This window comes from Anopheles moucheti, chromosome 2 (assembly GCF_943734755.1).
Source record: "Anopheles moucheti chromosome 2, idAnoMoucSN_F20_07, whole genome shotgun sequence".
Taxonomy (NCBI): domain Eukaryota; kingdom Metazoa; phylum Arthropoda; class Insecta; order Diptera; family Culicidae; genus Anopheles; species Anopheles moucheti.
Genome location: NC_069140.1, coordinates 63,067,721 through 63,080,617, shown reverse-complemented (window position 1 = coordinate 63,080,617; position 12,897 = coordinate 63,067,721). Strand labels below are relative to the sequence as shown.

Below are 12,897 nucleotides of genomic sequence, written 5' to 3'. Positions count from 1 at the left end.
AGTCTATTAACGTTGCAATGCAAGTTTGAAAGGTCTTCTACACGAGGATTTCCTAACGTTTTTTTAACAGTTTCTCGTCGATTTGAACGTATTTTTCTTCAGTTTTCCGCAGATATTACCATGTTTACCATAAAAAAATGTTCTATCAATGTGGAGATTTTCTCACAACAGAACCAGTTCTAAATTCTCTGCGGGTCGTTCCTCCATTTTGTGTTGTTAAGAAAGAGGTGTTTTTGGATAATTCATCTGGGGAGTCGTTATGACGAATATTACGGAAGTGAAAAAAGGCTAGCTTCTATTCTAGCTTCTAGCGTTAGGATGATTTACGGAAAGTTACAAAAGTATGAACATCTAAAAGTCAAAAATTCCGTCGAAGTAATAGAATACAGGCAGTCCCCGAGATACGCTATTATAGCGGACCGCTATAACCCGGGAAAAATCCGCGTATCTCGAATTTCCGCGTAAGTCGAATCGTGGTGCAATTTCGTTTATACCTCAAAGTCACAGAGTCGATTTCCTTCTCTGCATTTGATTTATGCAACGGATCAGGCGATTTTTAGAAAGGTTACTGTTGGCAACCACCCTGTTGTTGTTACGTTGTAACTCTCAATGACAGTTACACACTATCATTGTAGTAGTAAGAACGCACAGTCCTGAGCACAAGTCAGGATTAGGAACCAGGAGTTCAGAGAGCGTTGACCGACCGGACGGATAAGAGTATTATAATTTGTTATTTTATAATTGTGTTTTATGTTAGTAATAAAGTAATAACCAAAGAACTCAAAAGTTACATTAATAAAGCTAAAAACAAATGTTTAACAACGAGGATCCGCGTATCTCGGGGACTGCCTGTACACAAATACGTTGAAATAATAGGGAATATAGTAGTTGTGAACAGCGGGCGGCCCAGTGGTGTATTCGAAACGGTGCTGGTCTTCACACGACAGGACCAAGGAAAAATCCCATCCGCATCAAACTTCCGTATACAGAACTGACTATTCGGCTACGGGTAAGTAGAGTCAAAAAAGCCAAAAATGGTAGGTCTATACCCTAGACCACCTGAGGTTGTTGTTCCGATGAAGAAGAAGAAGTTTGAGTACACTGCATAGTTCTTTTGCGTAGCCATGTAACCGGGCCGATATTGCTAATAGCTATAAAAGACAAAACTATGGTTGTGTTGCAAACATTATTGCAACTGCGAATTGTCTCATAATAATATAATGAGTCTGAATCTGAAGTCTGAAGTCTGAAAAATATAATGTCTGAATATTTTTTTTATTTTTATTATAATTCTTGTAGGTAGGCAGGGCAGGTTAAAAAAATACTATTTTTGCGTGATGAGGGCCTGTTTTCCATTCGCCAGTTCGTTTAATCCTTTTTTTAAAGGATTTTTTAATAATCTTTTTTTAACTCTATAAGCAGCAGCGAACAACAGAGGGGCCGCAGAACGGGGAAGCGCCACCACCCATTCCATCTCGGGATTTAGAAGTAAGGAGATGCTGTACGAGCTTCAGAAGAAGGAGCTCGAACTGGAGAATGCTCTAAAGAAGTTGGACTTAGAAATGATACAAGCTTGAGGAGATATCGGGAGCAAAATCGATAATGGCCATCGATGCCAGAACAAAAGTCAACACGCAAGTAGGAACTGCCACGCTTTTGCGGAGATGTTATGCATTGGCCATTATTTTACGCGACGTATGTGCGCTCTACGAGACATTGTGGCTTTAGTGACGGCGAAACCATAATACGGCTCCAACGGGCACTACGAGGACCGACACTTGAGTTGGTTGACCATCTTACCGAACGCAGTTGCCATACGGTTTGTACAAAGTGAGCGAGTTTTTGCGCACGGAATACGGAAGGGTTCTGGTCGAAAAGGCGCGAAAGTTAGCCCCCGTAAGGACCGAACGTCTAGAGACGCTATCCACGTACGGAAAGATAATTAGACAAATGTGCGCAATAGTAGAAGCTTCCGGGCTTCACGATTACGAATGCTACGTACGCCGCTGAAGGAGCTGATAGTGATAGCTGCCCGGAGAGCGTTATAAAGGTTCATAGCGGGACGGAATCATTAACTACAAACAGTATTGTTAATTTATTTCATCAAAACAGTGAAAGAATAAAACGTCTATGACAACTCTTTTCCTACACGAATCTCCACTCCCGCAACAAGCTTGTTGAGGAGGTAATTATGCAAACAAGCTTTGGCAGGTATGTTGTCGTGTTTAGTGAAGTCATTGTTTAATTATTCACCAAATCGATCTCTCAAGAAAACATATAAAAGGAGTCAACATCATAACTGCATTTCCAGTCCCATTTTGGTACACGTGTGCGATTAGATGGAACCCATGAACAATCCACCAGTGCCGGGAATATTTCAACCGAGGCCGGTACGAGTTTCACAATTGCCACGCTACCGAAACCGCCAGCATAATAAATCGAACTTCGACCAAGCTCTAGGAACGGTGAAACTGGTGTGGCATGCCATTCGTGATACGTTTTATGATTTCGCATCCATGTCCAAAATTCATGGCATGTACTACATGCAAAGGCAAGTTACGAACGGTTTCGCGCGGCTACTGTGGATTGCCATCATAGTCGGTTTCTTCGTCTTCGGAACCGTACTGATCTATCTGCTTTGGCAAAAGTTTATCGACTCACCGACGCGAATGACGATTGCATCCGAAATGAAGATCGTTCAAGTACCCTTTCCCGGTATAACCCTGTGCCATCCGCAGAGCGTTGTGGATTATAAGGCAGAGCGGTTCGTCGAAAAGATGTAAGAAAAACGTTAAACGTTACTAGCAGTAGTGAGCTGAATGAATTGAGAACTGAAGTGATTGTTCCTTCGTCTTTACATAGCAAACTGCCTCTGGGCGCTACGAAAGATTCGGTGCTCAAAACATTACCATCCCTGGGCTATTTCACCGAGCATCAATGGACCTTCCCAAGACCGCAAGACTTAAGAATGATCGATCAGGTTCTGATGCTCAACAACTACACCATCGAACGGGCCATCGATGAACTGGGCATGATATGTGAAGATTTCATACTGGTGTGCTACTGGGCAGGCAAAAAGTTTCCCTGCTTTACCAAACAAGCTTTCCTCGGTTGGATCGGTTCCACTAGCCACTACGGTGCCTGTTGCTCTTTCAACTATCATCCAAACGTGCGAGGAAGTAAGGAACCTTTCGTTGTCAACACGTACGGTATGCATGGTGGGTTGAGCGTCATTGGAACTGGATATCCGCAGGCGTCGGATGGCAAATCTGGCGCACTCTACTCGGAAGGATTTATGGTAAGTTACGAACACAGGTTCATTACACTAGCTCCAAAGTTAATCTATCAACCAACATGCGCTAGCTCATGATACATCATCCGCATGATTTCGCCGTTGAAGCCTCTCCGCTAACGCTGATACGGCTACGCAAGGAAACATTCGTTAACGTGCTACCGACGGATTCGCGTTGCTCAGAGCAGGTGCTGGCACTACCCCAAAACCAACGGGATTGTATTGTAGGTAGTGACTTTAATCCACCGATTGCAAACTATCGCCAACCGGCATGTACGCTGCAATGTTTACGAAACGAGGTACACCGGAAATGCGGTTGCCATCCATTCCATCTGCCCCAGCCCACGGAGAGCCGGGCAGGGCAAGGTGTTAGGAACTGTACTGTTTACGATTCGATGTGTTTTGTGGAAAACTATTGCAAGTATTTCCATTTGCGCGATGTACTGTATCGTCCTTTTAAAACTCTAATTTTTTTTGTTCGATCATAATTCCACAGACATGTTCAAAAGGTTAAAATGCAACTGCTTGCCGTCCTGCAGTGATGTCACGTACAAAACGGCTTCGATTGTGTCCGAATTTTCTGCTTACAACTTCTCGATTAATCCTTTTTAGTATGTATAACGTTCAGTAGTAAACTGACCCGTGCCTGCTGTTAATAACACATTGTGCTCCTCCATTAATTTAACAGTAAGGAAACGAATCTTTCCGATTTTGAGTTTATTTTTCACATCTTCATGAGCAACCAGGTTGTTGCGGCTAACAGGCGCATTGTCGTGGTATCATGGATCTCATTGCTTTGTAAGTATTTGCAGCAACAGTGTATCGCTTGCATAGGAAATTCAATTCGAGCCCACTTTTGTCTTCCTTATCCAGCAAATCTGGGTGGAGCATTTAGCTTGTGTCTTGGAATTAGCGTTCTCTCATTATTCGAAGTACTGTTTTTCGCAGCATTTCGCTTGCGAAAAATGTATTACAAACTGAAACATCGTCAAGAACAACGGATCAAACTTGTGGCACCTTTTGCACGGTTGCAAAAGTTCTAATCCAACACAGAAGAAGACCAACATATGTACCGATAAATAACATCTTGCGATTTGTGAGTAAAAATATAACGTTTTTTTATACTTTTTTTTCAATAAATATTATTGTGCTACTGTCATGGACATTTCTCATATGAGGTTATGTTACATCAGCATGCACAAACCACATCGCATGAGGTACATCTCTCATTTAATTCGTTTTGATATGATTTAAAAACAAAACAAAATAAGTTACATTGGTTGTTGTATTGTACTTTTTATTTTGTGAATAATCGGGTGTACGTCTTTCGAGTAACTACTACTGCTTTCGATAAGAAATTAATTAAACCTACAATTTTTCGATCCATTTCCAGAAATGGAAGAATAATTAATGAAAGTAAAAAAAGTACCGCTGTTGCGTACAACGGATTGTGGAACTTGTAGCTGTACGAGCATATTAAGATCTATTGTTTCATGTCTCAATGTCTTCATTCATGTAACCAGAACACATTCATTTGAATGTTTTGTTGCGTTACGGCGTACAAAAAGGTTTATTATCGATCATTTGGTTCATTTTCGACTTCCAATGCAATAGGTTTTTTTTCTGTTTGTTTTTGTTGCATCGTTGCATTTACTAAATCTAATGAAGTACACCAATTAAGAATTTGAGGTTTTTGCTTTTGGTTTTTGGTTTCCTACAATAACGAAAAAAATCTAAATAAATATATCGAATTGCTTTAAGTTTTCTCACTGCGTTTCTTTTTGTTTGTTGATTTTCCCTTTTGCAGAATTGCGCCAAGTTACTCATCGTTTGCAAATCGCTCACTGGGTTGCTTCTTACTAACTTGCAAGATATAGATGTTAGATATTTGGAACAATGGCAGGTTTAACACAATTTTGAGCGAAATTGATTCACCATCTATTATGTTACAGGCACAAGGCAAGGATCGACGTTAGTTGGAACCATTTCCAGGAATACAGTTGTTCGTTTGTTTTCCATATCCTTCTGTGCTCAAACTTTCTTTATTTATGTGTCGTTGTGTGGTATTAGCTTTCTTTTTTCTTTTCTTACACATTCCTGCGCTGTGTCGACAATCAAGATGCAATAAATATACTGTGATGGGGTGTGACCTGAACTGTATGCTGTTACTGAAAGGAAAGACGAAAGAATCATTAATAATCATGATTAGCGATGAACCCAGCCAGTGATACGCCTATCGAAAGGCGCCTATCTCCGTTATCACTAAGTAGATTGTCTGCCTCATTAACTTTACTCAATTACAAACTAAGTAGCGGTCTTGTTGGTCAAGGTCATTACGATAAGCACGTACGCCCTCGATACTCACATAATACTTTTTATAGCCGAGCCAAGCTGCAAGCATCTCATACGCTTCTCGCTAACGGTCAAAAAAGATGCAACAGCGTGAGGATGATGACGTAGAACTTATTTTTTTTCTTCGTCGTTGAAGCGTTACACTCCCCAAAATAGATCACACAGCAGCAAACATCGTTCGATTGTTGTTGTTATTTTGCTTAGTAGGACCGAATTGCTGGCGGCACTGTGGCACACTCCTCGCTGAGCGTTTCGTCAATGACCGGACGGTAATCGATGGTTACGTTCCCGGTGGCTGGATCGATCCACGTCAGCGTGTGCTTGCGCCAGTGTTCTTCTACTGGTTTCTTCTGCTGTCCTTCGAGAGGTTTGCTGAAGTCCTGTAACGAGAAATGTAAAGGATAGTAAAAAAGAGTAATAGGAAACGCAAACAACAGCCGGCATTGTACACAATTTCTACCAATGGTGAAATTCATGCGCTCATCAAACACGTGTCTTCTTCGTTAAGTTTTGTGTTGTCAAGGTAAACACAATTATACTTGCGCATATGATACGTCTATGTGGATTGAAAACTACTTAGAGATTGGATTCTACTGCAGACACGTATTATATATACCACAAATATATCAAATGCAATCGTATGGTACATCACAACATTGCATTATTGGGTTCACACGCATTTCACACGCTCACTTCACACCTTACTACCGAAAACAATTGCCTACAATTATCACTATTCTGTAAACATCTCAATCGACACGACAAAAATCTCTTTTCACAAATTTTACTTACATATTCATCGATACGCTGCTTGTAATCTTCACGGGCATGAGCACCTCGGGATTCTTTACGGTTTTCAGCGGCCACAATTGTCATGTTGGCGTTAAGCAACAAATTCTGCAGCTCCAACGTTTCCACTAGATCCGAGTTCCACACAAGCGAGCGATCCGATACTTTCACGTCCTTGATGGTTTTGTAGATGTCGCTCATCTTACGCACACCTTCCTGTAGCGTTTTCTCCTCACGGAAAACGGCAGCATGAGTTTGCATAGTCTTCTGCATATTCAAACGCAGTGTCGACGTCGGCAGCTGTCCATCTGCGTTACGCACCCAATCCAAATTGGCCACCGATGCTTCGCCCGCGTTTGGCTTCAGTTCCTGGACCTTCTCGCCTGGGCGATTTTCCTGAGCGATCGTTTTAGCGCAAGCACGACCAAACACCACCAGATCCAGGAGCGAATTAGCACCGAGACGATTAGCACCATGCACCGAAGAACATGCGGATTCACCGCAAGCGTACAGTCCTGGTACGATTCGATCCGCACCATTCTCTGTGGTCAGCACCTGGCCCTTATAATTTGTCGGCACGCCACCCATATTATAATGCACGGTCGGCAGTACGGGAATGGGTTCACGGGTTACATCAACACCGGCAAAAATCATCGCCGTCTCCGAAATACCGGGCAGTCGCTGAGCCAACTGCTCCGGGGGCAGATGATGCAGCTGCAGGTAAACGTGATCCTTCTCTGGGCCACATCCGCGGCCTTCGCGAATTTCAATTGTCATCGAACGTGACACGACGTCACGCGATGCCAAATCCTTCGCCACCGGTGCGTAGCGCTCCATGAACCGTTCGCCCTGTGAATTGATTAGATAGCCACCCTCTCCGCGGCATCCTTCGGTAATCAAACAACCGGCACCGTAGATGCCCGTCGGATGAAACTGCACAAATTCTAAATCTTCCGACGGTAAACCGGCTCGAGCCACCATTGCCGTGCCGTCTCCAGTGCATGTATGGGCCGAGGTGCAAGAGAAGTACGCACGACCGTAACCACCGGTGGCCAGCACTGTGTTCTTCGCCCGGAAACGATGGATGCTACCGTCCTCCAGGTTCATCGCAATCACACCAACACACTCCCCATTCTGCATAAGCAAATCCATTGCAAAATATTCGATGAAATAGTTGCAGTCGTAGCTTAATGACTGACCGTATAGTGTGTGCAGCAGCGAATGACCGGTACGATCCGCCACGCAACAGCAACGATGCGCCTGGCCTCCTTTGCCATACTTCAAACTCTGCCCTCCGAACGCACGCTGGTAGATCTTGCCATCAGGCGTACGGGAGAACGGCATTCCATAGTTCTCTAGCTCGATAACGGCCTTCGGTGCTTCACGGGTCATATAGTGGATGGCATCCTGGTCGCCCAACCAATCGGAACCCTTCACCGTATCATACATGTGCCATTTCCAGTCGTCCTCTTCCATGTTTCCCAGCGCGGCATTGATACCACCCTGTGCGGCCACGGTGTGAGAACGCGTAGGGAACAGCTTTGTGATCACGGCCGTCTTAAACCCTTCCGCTACCAGCCCAAACGCGGCACGGAGACCAGCTCCGCCAGCACCAACCACTACTGCATCGTAGGTATGATCAACGACAGGATACTCTCGCGAAATGGCATCTGGGTTCGATTTGGCAGTATTCTGTCCAACGGTGAAATGCAAGTTGCGTTGTGACGTACCAGCAGTCAGGCCTCGAACCTACGGTAGGAAGATATCGTGAAAAACACATATACCAAAATCCTTGGTTATCAAAATATACACGGAAAAGATAATAAACACACATAACCTATAGGCAACAGTCCAGCGGAAAGATCTGGACTGTCTCAGCAGGCTTTGCTCTCCCAGTACTACGGACAAATTGGTGTTGTGAAATTTCATTCAACCGTTCTTCAACAAAGATTAGATTCAAACCATTTTTCAATGCTACTGAAAAGATCGCTAATTATTTATCTAAACTTATTACATAACGCGACGGGCCGACCATCGCATACGGTAACAACCGTTATTCCCACCAGCGCAATTTGCACAACGTTGTGTAATCTCGCTAGCAACAAATTCATCTGGAACGGGCGGTGAAAATCTGACCGCTTTTCGTGACACTCGTGGTAAATGGCGAGCTTCTCGCACCGTTTCTACATCCGCATACACTTACCGCGGAAAGCGCGTTCTTGGCTAGCACCGTTGGAAGTCGTATCATTCCGCTCATCTCGTACCAACTTACAGATGATTTGAAAATCACACTACCAGTGAAGGGAAAACTGCTAATTTTATCTTCCCACTCCAACACACAACTTCGTGTGCGATTTTGACACCGCGGGAGGAAAAGAATCGGAAAACACAGATGATAATGTCACACAGAGAGGCACTTTCTGGCCCTTTCTAGTGACAGGAAAATAAAAATACATACATTTTCAACAAAACGCCACTTTCCGATTATAACTTTAATTTTCTTTGAAATTATTTTTACTGCAATGAATATTTTTCTAGAGTCAGTTTGCGAGATTTAACACCAACATAAACGGTATTTTCATTTAGGTGTAGTGTAACCACGACCTAACATCGATTAGACGGATGGAACCGTTTCTCTAGTTGTCATAAATCGATTAAGCGTTTTGCCGACGAAACGCATGAGCTGTTTGTTGTTTTGTTTACTTTTTCTGATGTTTTCTTCCACACATTCTTTTTGTTCGTGGCACCAATTTCTTTGAGCCAAAAACGGTGAAACAAAAATGATTTATTTGCAAAGTGATGTCCGCAGCAAGCCATCACATCTTGCTTCAAAACTGTATTGTAGGCACCTAATTTTCCTCAAGCGGTTACAAACAAAACATTAGAACGAATGGCATCCATCCCGGTGTTCTTCTTCTAATCCTGATCGGATTGTGTCTCGAACTTGCCGACGAAGCTCATCCCGATCATTTCGTTGTTCGTTGCGTAGTAGATCGGAGGTATCGCATCTCTAACGTTCTCTTGGTAGTTGCCCGCGCTGTTAAGTACCATCACGGTACAACACGTCAATAGGTGTTCACGTTTGTGCATTTTGAGCAACATTCTTCACTATATCCACTTATCGGAAAATGGCAAACGAACCGCAAGTGAATTTGAAAACGCTGTTTGATCTGGACCCGTACCTCAATTCGCATGAGCAAGAAATTCGGCGCAGGTAAGCTTCCAAACGTTCCTTTCGCTTACCACGACACTCCGCTTGCCGGTGCCGGTAATACGACACCACGGCAGTAGTGTATCGTGCAATCGAAACGAAGCCAGTGTAATTTAATACCGTATGGCATAGTTGAACTTTTAACTCGAAACCCTTACATTGCAATAGAGAAGTTTCGTTTACGAAAATCTCACCATTTCCTTCCTAAGCTGACCGTGTTTAATGAATGTCACATCAAGGTCATTGTCGTTCGGTACGCTTAGAATGAGCCGCGTACGCGACGTGCAATCGTCATGTTGGTTTGATCTTAGCATGCGTGCATTTCTGACGATAAGGACAACAAGATTCGAACAAGTTCAACCGACGGTCACCGGCTATCAGCTGTTGAGAAGATTGCACGGGAAGAAATCCATAATAGTCGCCTGCAGTGATGGATGATGTTTGAGAAACGGGCGTAAATAATTTTCTATCACGAATGTATATTTTCTACCGGTCTTTCTAGAAACACCGAATTCCGAGGATGGATTAAACGGTTGAACGAGCTGGAGGGTGGATTGAATGAATTTACCCAAGGATATAAGTACTACGGGTTGCATATCGCCCAGGACAACAGTGTTGTCGCCCGTGAATGGGCTCCCGGCGCCAAGGAAGTGTTCCTTACAGGAGATTTCAGTGAGTACCATTGCACTTTCCTTCCACTGTAGCCATCATTTCTGTTGTTCCGCCACTAACGACCTCTACCTGGTCATTGGAATTGTTGATAACATTGTTTTTGTCCTTTGCAAGTCGCTTGCTGTAATCTATAACATCTGCTAAACATGACCTACACCGCCGCAGATTTAGCGAATTCATATCACTTTGTCACAAGGGAAGTGTAGCCTATTAAATAATCTAAACATTAAATAATCATTATTAAACGCAACTCTTATCAGTCATGCAATAACATAAGACTCTATTCAACCCCTTAAGGACTCGCTTAACAAAAGGGGGGTTTGTGTTCCAAAGTATGACCTTCAATCGAACTTCATAACATAACATAAGCATTTTCCTCTTTTTAATGCGGAAGTAAACTTCTTGTCTATTTGCATTCCACAAGGATTAATTATTTGTTTACCCATTTCGCCCACTAGATAACTGGCAATGGTTAGCGACGCCGTACGAAAAACAGCCATTTGGTAAATGGGAACTCAAAATTCCACCGAATCCGGACGGTTCCTGCGCAATCCAACACCTGTCCGAGATCAAGGTGATTATACGTAAGCAGGACGGTTCGCTCATCGATCGCCTGTCACCGTGGGCAAAGTATGTAGTGCCACCACCCAAAGAATTGGGAGTAAATTTTCAACAACGTGTATGGCATCCTCCGGCGCATGAAAAGTACATGTTCCGCCACCGGAAACCTACTCGTCCACGAGCGCTGCGTATTTACGAGTGCCATGTTGGTATCGCAACGGAAGAATACGGCGTGGGAACGTATCGAAACTTTGCCGACAATATCGTTCCGCGAATATCAAAGCTGGGCTACAACACCATACAGGTGATGGGCATTATGGAACACGCATATTATGCTAGCTTCGGGTATCAGATTACGAGTTTCTTTGCTGCCTCCAGCCGCTGCGGAACGCCGGATGAGTTGAAGTACATGGTGGATAAGGCACACGAACACGGTATCTTTGTGCTGCTCGATGTGGTACATTCGCACGCGAGCAAAAACACGCAAGATGGGCTGAACCAGTTCGATGGAACGAATGCCTGCTACTTTCATGATGGAGCTCGTGGAAATCATAATCTCTGGGATAGTCGTCTTTTCAATTACTCAGAGTAAGTAGCTTGCTTCGATGTCGAACATAAATCTCGCGAAAATTAAAACTGCGCTAATGTTCTATTGTGATGCATTTCAGGTATGAAGTGCTTCGATTCCTTCTGTCGAACCTTCGCTGGTGGCGCGATGAATACAATTTCGATGGATATCGCTTTGACGGTGTTACCTCAATGCTGTACCATTCCCGTGGCGAGGAAAGCTTCTCGGGCGATTACAACGAATACTTTGGGCTGAACGTCGATACGGAGGCACTCATCTATCTGGCCATAGCAAACTACTTCCTGCACGAGATGGACCCGAACGTAGTCACGATTGCAGAGGACGTGAGCGGCATGCCGACACTCTGTCGCCCGACCGAGGAAGGAGGTGTTGGGTTTGACTATCGTCTCGGCATGGCCATCCCGGACAAATGGATCCAGGTATTGAAAACGAAGAGTGACGAAGATTGGAACATTGGTAACATCGTGCACACACTTACGAACCGTCGGTGGAAGGAGAACACGGTTGCCTACGCCGAATCGCACGATCAGGCGCTGGTCGGTGATAAAACTATCGCTTTCTGGCTGATGGACAAGGAGATGTACACGCACATGTCGACCCTGTCCGATTCCAGCCTTATCATTGACCGTGGCATTGCGCTGCATAAGATGATTCGTCTGATCACGCACGCTCTCGGTGGGGAGGCTTATCTCAACTTTATGGGCAACGAATTCGGGCATCCGGAGTGGTTAGACTTTCCGCGCATCGGTAACAATGAGTCGTATCACTATGCACGCCGCCAGTGGCATTTGGTCGATGATCAAATTCTAAAGTATCGCTTCCTGAATGAGTTCGATCGTGCGATGCACCATGCTGAGGAAAAGTACCACTGGCTCGATTGCCTGCCGGCGTACGTCAGTTGGAAGCACGAGGATGATAAAGTGATCGCATTCGAGCGCAACAATCTGCTGTTTCTATTCAACTTTCACAGCACCAAAAGTTTCACCGATTATCGTATCGGCGTGGAGCTGGCCGGGAAGTATCGCGTCGTGCTAAGCTCGGATGATGCCGAATTTGGGGGTTTCAATCGTATCGATAAGAACGTCGAGCATCATACATTCCCGGAGGGTTGGGCTGGCCGTCGGAACTACATGCAGTTATATCTGCCCTGCAGAACCGCTTGCATCCTTGCGCCACAGTAAAAGAGGCATCGCGCGTGTGTGGGGAAGACATTGTAAGAAGAGTTATAACTGGGACACGCATCACGTTACCTACCCATTGCTCCTGCCGGAACAATTTGGTTAGTTACGTTTTCTAACTAGAAATATGTTGATCGTTACAATGGTATAGTGCTATATAAGTAGTGTAAAAATAGAATCTGTAAAGATCAATAAACAAATTAGCAATTTGCAAAACAATCAAGCCATTTAGGAACAATTTTTCATTCTTTCA

The 12,897-nt window shown here is 44.1% G+C and overlaps 3 protein-coding genes across 3 annotated transcripts; 2 read left to right on the top strand and 1 right to left on the bottom strand.

Annotated features, from left to right (window-relative positions):
• Window positions 1-2,339: 2,339 nt before the first annotated feature.
• LOC128297061 (sodium channel protein Nach-like) lies at window positions 2,340-4,335 on the top strand. Its single transcript, XM_053032621.1, has 6 exons — window positions 2,340-2,779; window positions 2,863-3,298; window positions 3,364-3,709; window positions 3,789-3,903; window positions 3,981-4,090; window positions 4,166-4,335. Exons 1-6 carry the CDS (start codon window positions 2,340-2,342, stop codon window positions 4,333-4,335), a joined length of 1,617 nt encoding a protein of 538 aa, XP_052888581.1.
• Window positions 4,336-4,857: 522 nt separating this feature from the next.
• LOC128296687 (succinate dehydrogenase [ubiquinone] flavoprotein subunit, mitochondrial) lies at window positions 4,858-8,757 on the bottom strand. The gene is made up of 4 exons (XM_053032146.1): window positions 8,637-8,757; window positions 6,437-8,182; window positions 5,658-6,024; window positions 4,858-5,460 (listed from the first exon to the last, which is right to left on the bottom strand). The coding sequence occupies exons 1-3, from the start codon at window positions 8,688-8,690 to the stop codon at window positions 5,845-5,847; spliced, it is 1,980 nt and encodes a 659-aa protein (XP_052888106.1). The 5' UTR covers window positions 8,691-8,757; the 3' UTR covers window positions 4,858-5,460; window positions 5,658-5,844.
• A 518-nt stretch (window positions 8,758-9,275) lies between these two features.
• Window positions 9,276-12,858, top strand: LOC128309741 (1,4-alpha-glucan-branching enzyme). The gene is made up of 4 exons (XM_053046205.1): window positions 9,276-9,647; window positions 10,147-10,316; window positions 10,775-11,465; window positions 11,546-12,858. The coding sequence occupies exons 1-4, from the start codon at window positions 9,562-9,564 to the stop codon at window positions 12,645-12,647; spliced, it is 2,049 nt and encodes a 682-aa protein (XP_052902165.1). The 5' UTR covers window positions 9,276-9,561; the 3' UTR covers window positions 12,648-12,858.
• Window positions 12,859-12,897: the final 39 nt, after the last annotated feature.